General features: G+C 36.7%; 1 protein-coding gene across 3 annotated transcripts in view; it reads left to right on the top strand.

Moving 5' to 3' along the window:
• Positions 1–21,257, top strand: part of LOC127419158 (rho guanine nucleotide exchange factor 25-like) — a 131,820-nt gene that overhangs the window by 107,295 nt on the left and 3,268 nt on the right. For all 3 annotated transcript variants that reach the window (XM_051660330.1, XM_051660331.1, XM_051660332.1), the window contains 12 exons: positions 36–160; positions 838–904; positions 1,316–1,419; positions 3,192–3,261; positions 7,409–7,498; positions 9,010–9,102; positions 15,153–15,203; positions 15,475–15,552; positions 15,690–15,881; positions 18,018–18,198; positions 18,619–18,836; positions 19,431–19,601. In XM_051660330.1, the coding sequence (XP_051516290.1) occupies positions 36–160; positions 838–904; positions 1,316–1,419; positions 3,192–3,261; positions 7,409–7,498; positions 9,010–9,102; positions 15,153–15,203; positions 15,475–15,552; positions 15,690–15,881; positions 18,018–18,198; positions 18,619–18,836; positions 19,431–19,601 (1,440 nt within the window). The remainder of the gene's footprint in view (positions 1–35; positions 161–837; positions 905–1,315; positions 1,420–3,191; positions 3,262–7,408; positions 7,499–9,009; positions 9,103–15,152; positions 15,204–15,474; positions 15,553–15,689; positions 15,882–18,017; positions 18,199–18,618; positions 18,837–19,430; positions 19,602–21,257) is intronic.

The raw sequence follows: 21,257 nt of genomic DNA on the forward strand, positions 1-21,257 counted from the left end.
TCTCTTATTCACACTTATCCCCTCTGTGTCTGCAGATCACCCAGTGCACCAGCCTTCAGGCTGACGACGATGGCTCCATATTGATGGATGACAGTTCCAGCCAATCATCAGCCACCATAGACAGTGAAGAGGATCGGAGGAGTGCCTTAGAAAAAAGCATGTGTGTGTGAAGTCGAAGAGATCTTGACATTTCTAGTTTAATCCTTTATGTAACATTGAGGAAATTCTTGTTTTAGATCACTTATGTAACATTAAATAAATGCTTAATTTAGAAGTTTGTAATGATCATATTTTAATGTGCTATTACATTTTAATGAGATTTAAATTAGAATATTTAACAGAGTAGTTAGAGGTTCACCACTATACTACAGTTAGTTCCAGTCCTGTAATCTGATTGGACAAGGAGCAAACTAAGAGTGCACTGGGACGCTTCACAATTCTGCTTTGGGTTCTTTCATAACTATTTTCATTAGTGGAGCAAAAATAGACAAAATACCTGGCTATATTATGTCTATTAAGATCCTCAGTATTAACTTATTACGTAGTTCAATGAATTACGGCCGAATCACAGCTGTGCTGATATTCAGCACAGCCGGACCTTGCTTGTTTGATATCGCTTAAGTAGAGAACATTCATGCCATCTTTACTCATTTCTATAAAAGGGCCCTTCATCTTGTACGAAAAATGTTCCCAGAATATTAATAAACTGCTTCAGTCAGAACTCTGCTAAAATTATAGTACTATATTAAACACTCGCCACATGTTTTAAGCTTTCAGTATTGTTATAGTATCAAATAACATGATAAAACAATGCTGACCTCTCTCTTCTCTCTTTAGGTACGTTCTGAAGGAACTTATAGAGACAGAGAAGCTTTATGTAGCTGATCTAGGACTTATTGTGGAGGTGAGCTGCATGGCAGTTACATTACTGGGAATAATTTTATGAAACAGGAAATTAATGGGGTGCAGTGGCTTTGAAAATATCTATTAGCGAATCACAGATGGATCAGTGCTGTCATGGAATGGTATACATTTCCTGTAATCTTAGAACAATTAGAATGCATTTGAGAGCATTCAATCACTGCAGAATTAGATTTGATGTATCAGCTGACCTGAATTCCTCTCAGCTGTAATAGTGATCACATTGTAAATCTAAGTAATGATGGCAGGATTTAGAAAATCTGGAAAAGAGAAAGATGAGCTACATTTTAAAATGGTGTTTAATTGTCACAGATGAAATGCTGTAGTTTAATTAGAACTGAGTGCTCTAATAGGTCATGAGCTGTGGAGGTTCATCATGTTCTGTTTCTTGCAGGGTTACATGGCCACTATGAATGCAAAAGGAGTTCCAGAAGACATGAAAGGAAAAGACAAAATAGTGTTTGGGAATATTCATCAGATCTATGACTGGCACAAAGAGTGTGTTTATCTCTCTCTCTCTCTCTCTTTCTGTGTGTGTGTGTGAGTGTGTGTGTGTGTAGGAGTGAGGCACCTTAAATATATGGGCCTTAGTCAGGGTACACAGCATTTTTAATTTAATGCAAATTAAAACAATACAGTACAATACAGTACAATACAAGAAATATAGTCAGTTCAATGGGTTCTATCATTGTGCACCTTGGTGTTGATCGTTCAGTCAATAAAACACTAATACTGAAATACACCTTTCCAAAAAATTCATGTGGGCCAGAAACTCTGAGTATGGGTTGTGAAAATGAGACGTGAGCTTAAGACAGTAAAACCTACTAAACAAACTGTACGATACCTTAACCCAATGCTATTATTGTTAACTAAAAACTATTATGAAGACAAACTTGAAGTAAACAAATATTTGTATTAAAAATTGTTGTGCTATGTTATAAAGGGATGTAAACTAAAACTGAAATTAAATAAAAATGTAAAGTCATAGTTCACGCAAAAATAAAAATTCTGTTATTAATTACTCGCCTTCATGCTGTCCCAAACCTGTATGACTTGCTATATTATGTGGAACAAAAAAGGAGATGTTAGATAATGTTAGCCTCAGTCACCTTTGACTATCACTGCATCTTTTTAGTTTTTTCATTCAATGAAAGTGAATGGTAACTGAAACTTAGTGGAATAGTTAACCCAAAAATGAAAATTCTCTGATCATTTACTCACCCTCATGACATCCCAGATGTGTATGACTTTCTATCTTCTGCTGAACACAAACAAAGATTTTTAGTAGAATATCTCAGTTCTGTAGGTCGATCCAATTCAAGTGAATGGGTACCAAAATTTTGAAGCTCCAAAAGCGCATAAAAATAATCCATATGACTCCAGTTGTTTAATCCATGTCTTCAAAGCGATATGATTGGTGTGGGTGAGAAACAGATCAATATTTAAGTCCTTTATTACTATCAATCTCCACTTTAAGTTTCATGTTCTTCTTCTTCTGTTTTTGGTGATTCACTTTCTTATATCACCACCTATGACAATAAATGTGATTTGATTTGATTTGATTTGATACTGGGCAGGGAGGAGAATTTATAGTAAAACAGGACTAAAATATTGATCTGTTTCTCACCCACACATATCATATTGCTTCTGAAGTCATAGATTTAACCACTGGGCTCTTATGGATTACTTTTATGCTGCCTTTACGTGCTTTTTTGGAGCTTCAACATTTTTCAAAATACCCATTCACTTGCATTTTGTGGACCTACAGAGCTTCATTTGTGTTCAGCAGAAGAAAGTAAGTCATACACATGGGATAGCATGAGGGTGAGTAAATACTGAGAGAATTTTCATTTTGGGGTGAACTATTCATTTAACTTAAACTAGTCATTTTCCAAAGATACAAACATAATAAAACTATTCATAAACAATTTAAAACTGAAACTAAACTGAAATTGAAAATCAAAATAACAACTGACTCTCACAGCCTAATTTTCATTTATTTTAAATTAAATACTGTATACAATCTACCCTGACTAACGGTCTTTATTACATTTCTGAAAGACAATTTAGACTAACCTGTCCACAGCTCTTCATTTACACATGAAACTCTGGCCTCATAACCACTCTGCCTGTAAAAATAAAATATCTTACACTGTATCTTTGAGTGAGAAATTCTTACAGTATGTTGAACTCTGTGTACAGCATTTATGACAGTGTCTGATGTCTACTGGTGTACTGTATGTCTGATATCCCCTCTGTTCTGATCTCAGTTATTTCCTGGGTGAGCTGGAGAAATGCGTGGCCGAGCCTGAGCGACTGGCCCAACTTTTTATCAAACATGTAAGTCCGTCCAAAACTTTCTTTCTTGTCTGTCTGTCTCTCTGCATCCTGTGTCTATCAAGGTTGAACAAAACTTCTCACACTTCGAGTAAACAAAGCTGAGAAAACACAGAGAGGCTTTTAACATGCACTGTTCTAACACTCCATTTATCCTCACAGTGTCCCACTCTATTTCTGGCCCCCCTCAGACCCCTTGTTATTGATACTGTCTGTGTGAGGGTGTGTGTGTTTGCTTGTGTGTTTATTGGCTCACCTCCATAAGGCTAAGTAGGGTCAGGAAGCACAAGGGAAAAACAGGCAGGAAAAAAGAGGAGGAATAACAAGCACGGCCACGTTCTTTGATAACACGGCTACTTTACACATGGAGATACACACATGAACAATTCTCCCAGAACAAAAAACACAATCTCTTGGCAGTTTTAGATGTACATGTTAAAGGTGAAGTGTGTAATTTTTTGGATAATACTTTCTCCTATCCAAGATTAAAATCTGCTGATCTACAGCTTTGGAAGTTCATAGCGGCAGTAATTTGTTAAAAGCTGCCACATGCTGCAAAACAAGTTTTGGTGGTGTATCAAAGAGTTTAACTTACTGTAAATGAAAAGCTCAGATTTACAGTATGATATTGTGTCTGCCAGTATTTGCCCTTTCAACCGTTTAATGAGTTGGAGCCCTTTGGGTAATGACTTTAAAAGGCTCGAGGGGAATTAAAGGAACTTATAACAAAAATCAAAAGGTTGTGTCTAACTGTGAAAACAAGCATAGTGTTAATCGGTAGGTAATGAGAACCAGAGCAAAGCACAGTGAGTCAGGGCTGGACTCACTCTTTCTTTTTCCTCTTCACAAACCAAACCTGCCCCCCTCTCTCTCAACTTTCTTCATCTCATGCTCTCATCCCTCTATTAACTAATACATAACAAAGTCGTGAGCCACTGAAGTTTTGTTAGGTCTCTCCAGCTTCCAATCATTGATGCATAACTTAGATATTTTAAAGATGGTGGATTGCAAAATCCTTCAGCTGGTTTTAAACGCAGTCTTATAAGGTAGGGTTGTTTGCCATTAAGAATTGTTTTGAGGATGCCTTTTAAATTTAAATTCCATTCCAAAATTTAAATTGATTTGTATCGACATGGCAAATAGAATGCAGAATTGTGATTCAAATGTAAAAATTTTAATTAAACAATGAACAATTCATATGGAATGCAATTCATAAACTTTTGGAAGTGTAGTTTGTGCTACGTGATTTTTTTTTTTCTTCTTTTTTTTCTTTTTTTTTTTTACATTTATAAACATTTCATTATATTTCGTAAATTAACTTTCATTTTTTGGACCATAAAGGATGAACACTTCATTTCTAATTTACCTAAAGTCTTTAAAAAATGGATTACATTGGCATAATTTGTAAAAAAAAAAAAAAATAATTAATGTTTAGTCAAAATACAGTATACATTACCCTTCAAAAGTTTGAAAACATAAATACATTTTTGTTCTTGAAAGAAACTGCTTCAGAAACTCTTCACCTTTGATGCATTAAATTGATCAAAAACACTACCTAAAACATTATTAATGCTGCAAATTATTATTACTGTTTGAAATAATTTTTGTATTTGTATCTTTTTTTTAATTAAATTGTTTTTTTCAAAGTCCCATTTTTTTAGCAGTTATTAATCCAGTCAACTAAGAAAATAATTTCCCATAACGCTTTAGAAATTTATTGAAAAAAGTATTGAGTACACTTGCAAGTCATATTTCGGTTTTAAAAATCTCTCTAGAAATTCATCAGTCTATTGTTCTTCAGAGAAATTTCATGCACTACTGTCTTAAGGCTATTGGGTTTAACCAGGAGAAAGAGGGAAGTGGATATCCCAGATGCACAACAACAAGAAGTACATTGGAGTCTCTCGTTTGAGAAAGAGACAGGGTCAACTGGCAACTTCAATGAACAGTCCATGCCAAACACCAGTTTCATTTCGCAACAGTAAAGAGAATGTTGGCATTTTAAGCAGACTTTCAAAGAAAAAGCCAAATCAGAAACTGGCAAAAAGAAGAAAAGGGTAGAATGTGCAAAAGAACTTAAAGGGGTCATGACATGCTTTTTGTCTCTCATCATTTTAATGTTCCTTGAGGTTCACTTATAAAATTATTAAAGTTTTTTGCACAAACAGTCATATATTTTTAAAACATGATAATTTTCCACCCTCATTCTGCCCCTCTGTCAGAAACGCTCGGTTTTGGTGCTGCTTCTCCTTTAACAATTGACAGTATACACCCACTGTTCTGATTGGCTCTGCTTTTTCATTGCTATCTCACTGCTCACCGCTACTGGGTGGGACTAGGGAAGTGATAAGGTAAATTAGGCTTTGATGTGTTGTTGTGTGTCAGATGCAAATGTCTACCACAGTGTAACATCACAATGTGGAGGAGGATCGAGTCATTTTGGCAGCTAGGATTAGCTAAACAAATGTTATTTTTGCAGACGCTTTTATCCAAAGCAACGTACAGTGCCCTTATTACAGGGACAATCCCCCGGAGCAACCTGGAGTTAAGTGCCTTGCTCAAGGACACAATGGTGGTGGCTGTGGGGATTGAACCAACAACCTTCTGCTACCAGTTCAGTGCTTTAGTCCACTACACCATATTGTACTTTTTTATAGGGCAATGACCTCTTATATGTTAAAAGATCAAGGACAATTTGATTCCTCATGGCACAACCCCATTAAAAGATTGAGTGGTAAAGGATGATGGATGAATCAAAGTTTGAGGTGTTGAGCTGTTGTTTGATAAGCTTGGTTGCAAAATCCATGAGAAGTGCTGCAAAAAGCATATGAAACCTTACCTGAAGATCGAGAATAAACTGACTGCTAGAATGCCTGAGGTGCCATTACTGCAAGTAGAGTAATTCTTCATTAGTTGTGCACACTGTGCAAAATATTACCATTTTTTTCTAAAGTTTTGAAGGGTAGTCTATGTTTTATCACAAAACATGTGATGGTCTAATGAAGCTCATCAGACGTGTGATTGTGTCTAATTTCTTTGAACTGCAAATGTAAATTCCACATCCTGTTTTTTTTATTTTATTACAATTCAACATATTGTGGGGCATGGAAAATTCAAATCAAATTTCAACTCATGAATTGATAGGGAGCCAGTTCTTTAATTCTAAATTTTGCCCAGCATTTTAGTCACACATGTCCCTCCTCTAGTCTTTTGTCAGAAAGATTCATGCTTAGACGTCCACTCTATGGTTCTGTTTCCAGGCAACTCAGTCGGTGTGTATGAGTGTGTTTGTGTGTGTGTTGTAAAGTCCAGGTGTAAGCTCCTGATACCTAAATGCAGTGAGAGTGAATGGGGCTCTGATTACATTCAGGATAATTGTGCTGAATTATACATGACCTTCTGCTCTAACTCCTTCACTCTCTTTATGCCGACGCAGTACACAACTCCCATACTGCAGGGTCAAATTTAAACTAATTTAAAGACATACAGCAGCTCAAAAGTTTCCATTGAATCACTTCTGTGTCATAACACATTTCTGTAGTGATATCCATATCTCACTGTCTCTTGTATTTACATACAATATTAGGAAATAATGACCCACAGCAAGAATAATAACGCTATGACCAATTCATCAGTCTGCAATAACTATGTTCTCTCTCTCTAAAAGATCTTTGATGTATTTCAGTGATATTACTGTTGATAACTTAGGGTGCATCTCAAACTTGTCAAGAATATGTCCGGGTCATATCCATTAAGTTTTTTTCATTTGTGACATTATTTTCATGAAAATTTCATTTTTTTCCCAATTCTCATTACCAGATAATGTCACAATGCAAATAAATACATAAATAATAATAATTAAAAAAAGGATAAATAAAATAAAAAATTTCTGGTCCTAAAAATATGCTTCAATTTCCTAAAAATATAATTTCTTATTTATTTATTTATCCCCCCAATTTGATTTATTTATTTATTTATTTTATTTTTAGATTCAACCTATTTTTGCTTCTTCCCATTGGAAGTAATTTAATTACTACAGTGATTTCTGAATGTTTCTGATTTCTGAACTATTTGTATGGTTATTAATATATACAGTATGTAACTACTCCGCTGAGCTAATTCCATCTCCCCCTGTTTGCCGAAACCGCAGGAAAGACGGCTTCACATGTATGTGGTCTACTGCCAAAACAAACCTAAGTCTGAGCACATCGTGTCAGAATACATCGAGACCTACTTGGAGGTAAGGACACGTCAAGTGCAGACACATGCAAAAGCACATGTACTCATGCTCTAGTGGAGTAGAGGTACAGGTCAAGCAAGAGGGAATGCTTTGATCGAACAGGCCCATCTGTGTAAATATCTTATCACAGCTACTCTTTCTCTCTATCCATTTGCACTTTATATGTGTCAGAATCACTCAGTGGGCATAAAGACCCTGACTGTACCATTAATTCTTGGATCAGACAAAACAGAGAGATGCTTGATTGAAAAGTTTGACACTTAATGGATTCTTTTTAGCACTGTGCCAAAACATCAAGAGATTTGATAGACAACTACTTAAGGTTTGTATATGACTTTTGCAGGGGCTTTATGGGGTAATGGATCACATAAGTTGTGTCTCGTTTGGAAGGCTGCGTCCTCCGGAGGTCGCATTTGACGGCCGCATACGTCATCGAGGCTGTTTCGATTCAGAAAAGCGAGTAGGACATTTCGAATGCAGCCTTCGAATGTGACCTTCTTTCAGGGGAATTCGGAGGATGCATGAGGTGTATCCTTCGTGGGCACTCACAACCCACAATTCTTTGCTTCAACGGAAATGTCTAAAAAAATGACGCCAATCTGCCCGTAAATATGATGTTCAAACGCAAGGAATGTTAATTCCCAAGTTTAAGTACCTCAGTAGATGGGTGCAGTGTATATAATATGTATTATTATATTAATATATAATTAAAATAAAGTATTAGACTAAAAGTACACCTGTAAAATCTATTTTCTTTTCTCTTTACATCATTATAACTCTCCTAAATTTAAAGGGACTTTGTTCCCTTCTCACTCGAAGCGCTCCCACTTGGTAAAGAGTGGCGTGCTGTCATAGCAACCATGTTAAGTTCTGTTTCCGTTTGTCCTACAAAGGCCATCTCGTTTAAACGAGACTTGTTTAAAGGAGGACACTCGGTATACTGCAGCCTTCAAAGGACGCGTCCTAACTAGCATGCAGCCTTCCAAACGAGACACAGCCATAGAGTATTTGGCCATGTTCGGAATAGAAATCTAGTGTATTGCTTACTGTATGCACTGTAGTATATAGGACTATACTGCATATAATTTTTTCATATTAGTGAAAGTGTAAGCAATATGCACTGATTGTCATATGACCTCATTACACTGCATGTTAAATTCAATGAATGCCGTCCAGATATCATTTCGAAAACAACATTTTATTTTACTTGTATTTTTGATAGCCTTGATGTAGAAAGTAGTCTAGACAAAACTTTTAAATTGCAGTTTTTATTGCATCATTTGTCAGATTAGAAATGGAAAGTCAAGTACTCTGTATAGTGAGATCCCCTAGTGTGCTGTGGTTGTACACTGCACATTTTGGCAAATACAGGAAGTAACCTGGGTGATCCATTGTGAAATATTACAAGTATGGTAGTATGCAAACATAGCCTTTTTTTCTTTGTGCACAATCTACTGAATAAAGAAACAAGTCAGTCATGTCTGGGAATATTTGTTTGTTTGTGCATGAAGGAGCTGAAACAGCAGCTGGGTCACAGGCTGCAGCTGAATGACCTGCTCATCAAACCCGTACAGAGGATCATGAAGTACCAGCTGCTGCTGAAGGTGAATCCGAGTGCAACACACAGAAATAAACAAATACTCATACACACACATTCTTATGCCCACGCGGATGATTCTACAGTAAGTTTATGACCATTTCCACATTTCATATTTAGAAATAAGATATACATTTATTATCAAAATACTGATGGAGATCTGTATTTGATCAATTCATTTAAGATCAGGCATTCTGAAAAACATTATGTAGCCACACTTTTGGAGTAGCCTTTGACTTTAACTTTAAATGCGCAATCAGTTTGAGTGCGAGTTTGGGATGGGACTACAGTGGGTAAGCAACCAGACTGAGCCTTAATGCCACGTGAAAACCAGTTATAATTGACCCGGCTTGTCGGCAGTGTTAGACTAGAAGTGTTAGACCCGCTCATAAGCGTGATGTGTGTGTGTGTGTGTGTGTGTGTGTGTGTGTGTGTGTGTGTGTGTGTTAGGGCTGCAACTAACAATTATTTTGATAATCAATTAACCTAACGATTATTAGAACGATTATTTGACTATTCTGCAATTATTGCAGCGATTAATCATTAGCTCTTAACTGATTTTTCAGCTTGTGCCCTGACTTAAAAGGTTGTATTTAACATGCTTACTATCAATATAGAGGACAAAATCATCTTTTATAAATATCTCTAAATGACATTCACTGAATTAAAGGGAAAAAAAATAATTTTTATTAAGTTTAATTCAGTAAAGAAATTCACTGCAAAATATCCTGTTGTTATCAAGTGTTTTTGTCCTGTTTTCCATTTAAAATGGTCTAAAAATCCTTAAAACAAGATACATTTACTTGAGAAGCAATATATAAGATATGTAGACTTGCTTTAAGAGAATGTATCATATATAAGTGTATTTTGTATATAAGTGTAATTTTTTCACTTGGTTATACTTCTGCGAGTGCAGTAAATACAAAATATACTTATATTCAAGATCTATTCTCTAAAAGCAAGTCTAAATATCTTATATGCTGCTTCTCAGGTGAATTCATCTTTTTTTTAAAGATTTTTAGATATTTTAAAATATTTGTATTTTTAATATTATATTCAACATTCTCAGATAACAATTTTGTCTTCTGCAGTATAGCTGCTAAAGAAAATGTACGTTGTTTTAAAGGAGTTTTAGATATTTATATCGGAAAACAAGCCAAAACAAAAACAAATCAATAACGTGTTTTGTTGCAGTGTGTAATGTGTCAAAGACTACCCTCTCTCACCTTTCTGTTCACTTCAATCCATCTTTAACTCACAAAAAAACAAACTCTCTCGTATTAATAAAGCTGTGTATTGCCAATTTTCTTCACGATAAGAAATGCACAGTGACACATATATTATGATTCAATAAGTCGTGAGTCATCACGTTATAATCTAGCTGCATTAAGCATGCAAGCTTGAGGGATGAGTGTCCCCGCGACAGAGTGTGCATCAGACGGGTGCAGTTTCAATCTCTTACCCTTAGATCCGGACATTCGCGTAACTCATAGAAGAGGTGCTGACCGCACAGAGAAATGCCAGTTTCAGAGTTTGTAGTTATTTCATGATCTACTTCCGTATGATTTTAACCTTAAAAAAGCTATAACGCATTAAATATAACTGCATTAAAGATGTAACGCTGGGGTGTTTCCTTTAAAGATGCTCGACATGAAAGTTTTGCTTTAGCTGGAGCGGGAGCGGCAGCTCCAGCTCCACTTATTCCACAACGAGAGTGCTTCTGTATTTACTTAATTTTGTATTTTTGCATTATAATTCCCTCATACTTTACGATCTACATCACCTGAAGCTGTGAAAGTTTAGAGTGCATCTGGACTGTGAGCTGTGTAATTCTTCCTCTCCTCAGTCAGGCGCAAATTGCAGTGCTGTTCTCGTGCGTCATCATTAGAGTTTAATGTTGTTGATAACATCGACTAATCATTTCAGCCCTAGTGTGTGTGCATGCTTATTTTGTTGTTTTTAAATAATGTTATTTAAAATTACAGCGGTTGGTGTGGAGTAGTTAAAAACCAAAGTTCTTTGAAATTCACATGTGGACTGATATCTCAGGGGCTGTGCGCTTGTGTCATCTGATACTGTCTTTTTCTGCAAATTGCGGGTTCGAGACCCGCTTATTTTATTGTCTGTTTGGAAACATGTAGAAAGTAAACTGCATCCAGCAGATTCACAAAAAGCCATTTTGCTTGTGGCTGCTACTGAAACTGTGTCATGTAAGATCATTGTTGGTCATTTGTTCATATTATACTGTATATATATTTTTTACATGGTATTTAACTTATATTTGTCGCCACAATTGTGTTTTAAAGGTAAAATCATTGGCGATACAAAAGTTTATTATTCAACTTAATTACACTATACAGTAGCCTACAATAGCGTGAGTATAGTTCTCAATAGTGAGGAACATTATTGTATGGGTTCCCTCTACGTCATTCTCTGGTGTTACGGTTTAATTGGGGCTGAGTCCTGAATAAACATACTACATAATGTTGGCATCCGTGTACAGATGAAAATAATTGGTATAATTAGCTCGAATGGCAGAATTACGCAAAAAAAAAATAATAATAATAATTTAAAAAAAACGTTACCAAGGCAGGAGATTAGATCTGGTTAAAAAACAATATGATTAACACAATTTCACACAGTTTTGTCAGTTTGAGCTATTTGGCAGCGATAACAGTGGTGAGCATCTTTATGTTCAAATGAGTTTTCTTTATTCGGTGTGAAATGGTGCACATTATCAAGCAATGTTAATGCCATGTTAACTTGTGCATCATGTTCACAGTATGATGGTCTTGTCAGATTATGACATTGTATGAAATCTGAACGTCTTTTTCTCGTCGAAACGCTGCTCCCAAATATTATGCGACATTATAAAATCAATCAGTAATTGAATAAACAACAAACTGCCAGAATTAATAAAGCCATACTGAGTTTGTTTGTTATTAGTGTAAATATATTTTTTCAATGTATGTTGCTAATGTAATCGATAATGTTCTTGCCTGGCAACATGTAGTACCCACTGCACCATTTTCAGCTCAAACAAAACATTTAAACACCTCCTCCCCCCCATCGAGTTAAGGTGTGAATCGCCTAAGCTCTTGATGTTTAAAACGTGTCTGTTAAAAAAAGTTTCTAGAAAAATGTCTCGATAAAAAGTGTTAAAAGGGTTCTAAAGTCTTTCATAATGCACTAAACCGACTGGAACATGGATCTGTCCTGACATCCTCTACAGATAAAATAACCATAGTATTTTGTAGTAAAATAATTGTAACCACAAAATTAAGCATTGTTACTATAACACCATAATACTGTAGTAACATCATTGTTAATGTCATCAAATCTATGTTTTCTGCCAAAAAACATGGCTACTACAATATTACTACAGTTAAACTACCTTTTATATTATTTTCTATTTATTTCAAATTGTGACATGAAAAAAATTAGGAGCGGAGCCAAGAAACAGAATGGGAAAAAATAATACACCAAGCGCAGAATCAAAGCCTGGTTGTACAGACCGATGTTACACACTACGCCATTGGAGCGACACTGATAATGCACTTTGTTGTGCATTTCTATGTTGCCAATAGACTATTGGGGTTATATCTGAAAGCAAATAGTCACTCCGAAAAATAATCAATATTATCAAGCATTGGGGCTACATTGGTTAATAGCAAATAATAACTACTAATAAAATACTACGACAGATAGTGAATAACAAAGCTCGTAACCTACAGGTTTGAACTGCATAGCATTTCTGGTTATTATGTAAAACTCTTAACGCATGTATTGAGACAAATATTATACAAATAATGTGGTCACAGTACTAACTTCCACCCTAATTAATGTAATGGAAAATTGTGATTCTTTTTCAAATATTTTCAAATATTTTATTTGATAAGTATTCTACTCCCATAAATAATAATTCTGTTCACCTTTTCTTTTGTTTTTATTGCCAGGAGAATATAACATATTATGACACAATGGTATACATGTAAATGAATTAATTCACATTTGATAATCCTTGTTAAAAACAGAAAATATGGGCAAGCCTATTGGCACATTAAAAGAAAGCACATGTTTAGAGTCTTAACAGTTTTTGGAAGTCACCATTGTTTGAATATGCGGTCTAATGATGCTCGCTCATAACGTCTGTGCATATGTATAAAAATACTCACAAATATTAATTCTTTCTAATGAAATGTTAATGAATAAATGCAAACAAATAACTCTCCAATGCATGGACGTCCTCGTGAATGCTGAGTGCTGCAGTAAAGTCTTTATCATGCGTCTTCATTGCAGTTCTTTTTTTTTATGGCAGTTGGCAAAACAAGCTTAATTTGCCCTTACCGCCTCAACTGAATGGTCGTAAAGTATGGTATACTTCGCTTGTCTGCGTTTCCGCAACGGTCCACGCACAGTCACGTGATGTAATTTTCGTCATCAGGAGTGTCTGCAGACGTCTACGCGCAGTGTCCGCTTGCAGCCAGATTTTCCTGTCCGAGTAGACTGTGCACGGACAAACGCGTATGCGCAAGGTTGACTGTTGAGATAGAAGAGTCCACTAGGTGGCAATATGCACAATTGGGATGTACTGTCAAGCAGTATTCAAAGAACATATCCTTCTCCATCGTTTTGTTGTTGTTGTTGTTCTTGCTTCCTCTAATGGCGGATCCTCAGCTTTTCTTCTTCTTTATCCTTCAGAGCGGATGTCCTGTAAATGACACGACTCAGTGCTGCCCTCTAACATCTGGTAGCTTATAACAAAGCAACTGTACTGAGCATGTGTCGAATGCGTCCATTCGCGCTCCTCCGCGTGAGGTATACTTTCAAAGCTGTGCGCACACAAGTGTGTGTGAGATGGAACGGAACACGCAAATTGAAGTATACCTGGGCCTTTAGGATGGGAGAAAAAGCTCTGAGGCATTCAGCTCAGGCCTGTTGAAATTCTATGGTTATAGCGCCCCTTAGCGGTTTAGAGCTGCTAATGACTCATTCACACGGTGATCGTGATGGTAGAAAGCCTATTCTGAATGGATACCCACTGTACCTGTTTGGCCCAAGGGGGTGGAGCATTTGGGAAACCTGTTTGGAAACATTGATCATTTTTCAATTCCATTAAGTGCCTCAAGAGGTTATAGTACAAATTTGTAGATTTGACAGCTCTCATATTTTTTAAATGCATATTAAATTTAGAAAACTTTATACGTGTTACATTTTTATGCCACCTGTGGTGACTGAGCATGCAAAATTATTTCAGACACTGCAAGGACAGGATATGATGTCATGCTTGAGGGCCTCTGTTTTTAAAAATAAATCAAATATAACATATAATATTATATTCAAATGTTAAAACAGGCCATCTACTCACATTCCTGCAATAATAAAAACAAGCACCTTTGAAATATGTATTCTTTGTATTGAGCCAGGAGGACAGTGTATGACGATTTGATCTTCTATTGGTCACACGTCTTTTTGTCATATGAATTTGCAGGTCAGAGTTCACCAAACTTGAGCTTTGAGTTTAATGGAGTGCAAAATGTTTTTGCACGTGCTCGCGTTTCTGGTCTTCTCCATCCGGATGCGTTTCAATGGGAGTGAATATTCACTAAAGTGTGACCACAGCTTTAGTCGTTTTTAGTACGAAGTATTTAATGTAGATATTTAATATTTCCACATGCTCTCTAACAAGTCAGTGAATTGGCTAATTGGTTTTTAAGAAGATGTTATTGTATGCTGTTGGCTTTCAGAACTGTCTGTGAGGTTAATACACACATTAAGCTCAGAAGTTTATGGAAGATTAATGCTGAGATGCTGCCAAAAGCAGTACCATTAAATATAACTAAAATCTCAACAGTTTTTTATTTTCTCAGCTGGTCTGTAACAGTTCATCTACCACGTAGAATCACCCACTTACATTTCTTCTCATGTTCAAGTATTTACCAGCTTACTGAAAGGAATGTTTTTAATTAGTTTCTACAGGCAAACTGCCAGTAATACAAATAGACCGTGATACAGAAATAGAACATTTTAGAGCTCATGCTGTGTGTCTCGCGACAGGATTTCCTGAAGTACTACACAAAGGCTGGGATGGACATTGAAGAACTGGAGGTATAAATCATGTAACTCCAACACTGTAATTATCTAGAAGGTCTATGTATTTTTCAAGACCAGAAATGCATGATACCAACAAGGAATATGGTGTGATTTCATAACTATGCCAACATGTGTGTTTTGCCCATTTTGAGTCAATGTAAGCCAGAAATCAGTAATACTTGCTCATAGGTTTTACTGAGGAATTGAGGTCATTTTCCACAAATTGTGCTCTCTCTTTTCCATTTATCTACACTTGTCTTTCTCTCTTTCTTTCTTTCTGGAACAGAAAGCAGTGGAGGTGATGTGTTTTGTTCCTAAGCGCTGCAATGACATGATGAACGTAGGTCGGCTGCAAGGCTTTGAGGTATGGCGCCAGACTCGGCCTGTAGTTTAAAGCTGTTGGTCTGTGGAAATATTGTTAGCTGCTCTGTTTCTCTAAAGCCTTATTCTCTCTCTCTCTCTCTCTCTCTCTCTCTCTCTCTCTATCTCCATCTTTATCAGGGCAAGATCACAGCACAGGGAAAACTACTACAGCAAGACACATTCACAGTAACAGAACAGGACAACAGCTTCCTTTCTCGTGCTAAAGAGAGGCGGGTCTTCCTCTTTGAACAGATTGTCATCTTCAGTGAGCCAATAGACAGAAAAAAAGGGTTCTCCCTACCTGGATATATTTTTAAGAACAGTATTAAGGTGAGTTAACCCTATTATAGGACATTATTATCATACTGTCGTTATCAGGGATTCTGATTCTTTCTCAACTGGTGGGTCACGATACAAAAATGGGTCACAGGTCTATTCTGATGGGGAAAACAATGCTTTAAAAATAAAAAAAATAAGGAAAGTTACTGTTTACAAACAAACGCTCTGTGCCAGCACTTCCATGTTTTTTGGCACTCCAGAAAAGAACTGCTTTCAATGGCTGATTCGTTGAAATTGAGATGAAAATGCACCAAAAGGGCTATTTGTGGGGTTGAAACACCCCGTTTCCAAAAGATTATTGAGATTTGGTGCTTTAAATTTCTATCAGGATCAGTGGATCAGGACAAACTTCATAGATTACAGTCATTGTTATAGCGTCTGCTTTAATAAGACCCAATTGCCCCGCAGCTACTGTTGGTAGATTTGAAGTTTTCATGAAGGAATCACTCATTGCGAACTCTGATTGCAAAGGCTGTCTTTAATTTTTTAAAGTGTAATCGCTGTGAGCGATATGAGGCTAAATATGATCTAAAAATGATCTTATATAAACAAAACGACTTCGGAAAATCCAACGGGACAAATGGGGCCCCATCTCATGGCCACCGCTGCATGCATCAGATTTTCGAGAACTGATATGTGAATACAAATAATGTACTACATCTAAAATATGTCTTGCATTTATTTTAAAAGTAGTAACTTGTTTAATCTGAATCGGCAGTTATTAGGTTTGATTTAGCCTATAAAATAAGTCAAATATTATTTACTGTATGTGGACGAATAATGTAAGCAGTAAAGATGCATATTGCATGTCTAATCTTAGTTTTCATTTGTATATGCCACATTTTTCAGTCTTTAAAGTGTGTTAAAAGTGTCACACAAGCCTAATGCACCAAGTTAAATCTGGTTTTGTCGATAGTTTAGAAAGAATCAACATATATTTATTTCTACCATAGTTATTCCTTTATAATAATTAGTATTAACTTTAACAAACATATAACATTATGTAATGTTTAAAAGATTATTAAAACAGTAGTGCTGCCTAGATCCACTATTACAGGCTGCTGCTGCTGCTGCTGCTACTGAAGCACCAAGAAATACAATTGCCTGTGGTGTGATGTCACAGTAATTTCATCTACAGCTTTTGTTGTTGATGTCAAAGACTGAGCGTCCAATTAAACTCTATTGCATTTGGCACAAATTTGTCTGTCACTTATTAGAAGCTAGCCAAATCAGGCAGATGCCAACATGAACAAAACTATGCAAGGTAAAAGAAAATACAACCCAGACACTTCTAATGTTGGTTATGAATTAAAGGGATGGTTCACCCAAAAATGAAAATTCTCTCATCATTTACTCACCCTCAAACCATCCCAGATTTGAATGACTTTCTTTCTTTTGCTGACCACAAACAAACATTTTTAGAAGTAAATTTCAGCTCTGTAGGTCCTCACAATGCAAGTGAAAAGTAATCCATAAGACTCCTGTGGTTAAATCCATGTCTTCAGAAGTGATATGATAGGTGTGGGTGAGAAACAGATCAACATTTGAGTATTTTTACTGTAAATTCTCCTCCCTGCCCAGTAGGTGGCGATATTTACAAATAATGTAATTTGCCAAAAACAAAAGAAGAAGAATGAGAAAGCGTAAGCGTAGATTGATAGTAAAAAAGGATTTAAATGTTGATCTGTTTCTCACCCACACCTATCTTTTTGCCTCTGAAGATATAGATTTAACCACTGGAGTTATACGGATTACTTTAATGCTGCCTTATATGCTTTTTGAGCTTCACTTATTACCCATTCACTTGCATTGTGAGAACCAACAGAGCTGAGATATTCTTCTAAAAATCTTTGTTTGTGTTCAGCAGAGGAAGAAAGTCATAAACATCTATGATGGCATGAGGGTGAGAAAATGTTGAGAGAATTTTCATTTTTGGGTGAACTACTCCTTTAACAAACTTGTTGAGCCTATGCAGTTCATGGTAATATTATATAAAGATCAATGTTTAAATTTGAGGCCATTTTTGTTTTTGTTACTATGGTAGCCAATTTTTATACTGTGTTGGGTTCGCCACTTGATGTTGTTATTGAATATGTTTGCTTGTGTTCATGTGACTACTCCTTTTAGATAAGTTGTCTGGGAGTGGAGGCATGTGTTGAGGGTGACCCATTTCGCTTTGCCCTGACGTCTCGTGGGGCTGATGGTAGTACAGTGCGGTTTGTCTTGCACTCCTCATCCCAGGACATTTGCAAGGCCTGGGTCAGCGATGTGGGCCAAATACTGGAGACCCAACGCAACTTCCTCAATGGTAAGAGTTCCAAAGGCCCCTGCACCCACATCCACAACCCCTCTGCTTTTATCTCTGTCCCCCAGCCTCAGGAGAGGAAGAGTCTATCAGCCACATATAGAACTGAGAGGGCACATCAAACTGCTGTCTGCTTAAAAAGCTTCTCAACAGCGGGGCCACAGAAGGAGGCTGCTGTTCAGTCCATCCATGGAAGATTCTTCTACAATATATTAGTGCATTCTACTGAAATTACAACTGATATCTAAACTCAGTGTTCATTTAGCACCTCATTCAAGACCTTAACAGCTTACACAATCACCGTAGTATTCATTCAGGACCTCAATACTCACAATAATATTTCAGGCAAAATTGTATTTTATACAAATGTATAAAATGTATTTTTTTTGTGTGTGTGTGTGTTTGTGTGCGTGTGTGTTTCAGCTCTGCAGTCGCCCATTGAGTACCAGAGAAAGGAGAGTAAAAGTAACAGTTTGGGCCGTAGCATGAAGCCTCCTCTGTCAGCAATGGCTGGACTTAGGCCGCACTCCTCAGCATCTATCGACCGGCACAAACTACCCTGCCTTCGCTCCTGTAACACCTCATTGCCCTCTATCTATCTGCCCAGTCAGGCCCCCATTGATGCCCACTCACAGCCAGAGGTACGAGATTTAATTCATGAAATACATCATCTGTGGTTTGCTTCACAATTTTGGATGCATCCACACTAATATGACAAATAATATAACACTTAAAATAAAAAAAATAAAAAAACAGAAACAAGAAAAATCTATTTGCTAATTGGGTAAGAAAAATATTTTAAGATGTCTTAAATCATAAAATCTTAAATCTTAAAAATATTCAGTTCATTTTTGGAGAAACTGCTCCAACGAGCCGTTCGAATGATTCAAGCTGAACTTTGAATCGATTCAGGCCATTGTGCTAATCGTTTGACCAATTCATTGAAAAGAACCGATTTAAAGAGTGATTCATTCACGAATATGCCATCTATTATAAGCTGCAGACAGAATTACAAGTGTTTCTCATGTCAGTATATGCTAATGTTCCTTATCAGACAAAGGGCACAGCAAAAATTTAGTGGGGCTCATACCCCAGGAAATGAAGTCTAGCGACACTCAAGAGTCAGGACCGAAACCTTCGTTCCTCACTGGATAGTTCATAATCTAGGTGGTAAATGGATATAAATAACCTGGAGGATTTTGTAACCGCTGTTTCTGTCTTTACATTGTTTACAGTCAACACAAGTCCAGCGCTGTCCGGTGGACTCCAGACTGAATTCCCAGACAGTGTCTCCAACTCATGTGCAGCTGGCTTTCTCTGAAGAGCCCTCTTTCTCCCAGGCATCTTTGAACTGCCAGGCTGCAGTCTCCAATGGACTGTATTCCTCTAGCACAAAAGGAACACAGGTACTGCGAAAAGTAACCCGCTTTCTTGGATTTTAACGTGTTCAGAATTTGGTTTGACATTTAGCATAAGAAGCCACGTTGCTCACCCTGCTGGAGCATTATGGACATGCAACAGCAACACAAACCAATGGCTTATTTCAAGGACAAATGAATGTATCTTTGTATACATAAACTGATTTATCAGTGTCAAAAAAACATCTTGTTTTTATTAAGGAGCAATAGTTCCCCCCTAGCATTATTTTTCAGGTGCATTTTTAAATTAAGGATTGCGTGTTTTTCTGCTACTTAAAAGTACGTTTTTTTCTACTAAACCAAGAACTAGATAGGCCTAGAATAGTATATTATGAAATGTAAGATAACATAAATAAATACATACATCTAAAAATGTATGCCATTTTGGTCAATTTCGTTTTTTTTTTTTTTGCCCCTAGCACTGATTACCGACACTTGTGTAGATATGTATATACATACAGTAGATGACAACTTCATAAAATTGATATGGAATGATCATCATACAGTGGCTATGAGGCATGATGTACATTGAAAGACACAAACTTTCACATTTAATCAAAATATGGAGAGTCAACTTTTACAGTATTTTCCACATATGCACGGTAAAAAAAATGTCTCAGAGAAACTATACCTGTCACATTCTGTAATTCTTTCAATTGGAAGACTATGGACAGACCTATGACTATGAAGTGTCTTTTTCTTTCACTGTGGTTTTCCCTGTTGCGATACAGTGGCCCATTAAGCCTACTCTGTCATCAGCAGAGTATTGTCCTGAATGAGCTTTGATGGCAGCTCAACAATAGTTGTGTGTGAAAAAGCCATTTATCTTCTTTACTCAGGCCTGGTGAGCTATGGCACTTCACAAACAGGAAAGAGACAGGTTGGCATATGGAATTAACAGATCCCTATCAAAAGCCTGATTGTTCTTGCTGACTCATGTACTCATGCTAAATCTGAGTGCTGTTTTGACTTTGATTAGTAAATACTGTAAACATACCAGCCGATGAAAGATCGTTTCCCTGCTAAATACCGCACATGCCACTTCAAACTAGTAATATGGAAAGTGGTGTTTCAAAATGTTACTCTGCTATGCTATGTTTTTAATATGAACAGCCTGATATGCGCATACAAGTATAAGTAAGCCATTCGTAGGTTGATTCCCTTGGTTTATTTGAGCATCCCGATGAGTCCTTCATAGCAACTTCAGCACAACAAATGGTGCGATCTTTTTGTCCAATCTGTTTGGAGAGCCTTTGGGAAAAACTTGTTTGGAAGCAGTCATTATGTGTGAAAGTGTGAAAAGCTGTCAGAGATTCTGCACAGAACCAAAAATGGACACGGATAAGACAACAACGCATCACTCTCTATCATATATCACAACTTTCTGCCAAGAATCAGGTGCAACAGTGCATTCTTGGTCTGATGTGAGCAATGAACAGATGTATCAGTTCTTTGATTATTCCCTTGATGGCCTATTTCAGTCATGTCATAAGCCCGGTAACATACAGTATGTATTACACTTCATCTCCTAGGCTGCTTCCAGTAATTAAGACTCTACAGCCATTTTTAGAAAAGAGGTAGGCTTGTGACAGCTCAGGGAATAGGTAAGAATTTCTTAGCTGTCATGCACCACAGACCCTGTTT

This window comes from Myxocyprinus asiaticus, chromosome 28 (assembly GCF_019703515.2).
Source record: "Myxocyprinus asiaticus isolate MX2 ecotype Aquarium Trade chromosome 28, UBuf_Myxa_2, whole genome shotgun sequence".
Lineage (NCBI taxonomy): Eukaryota > Metazoa > Chordata > Actinopteri > Cypriniformes > Catostomidae > Myxocyprinus > Myxocyprinus asiaticus.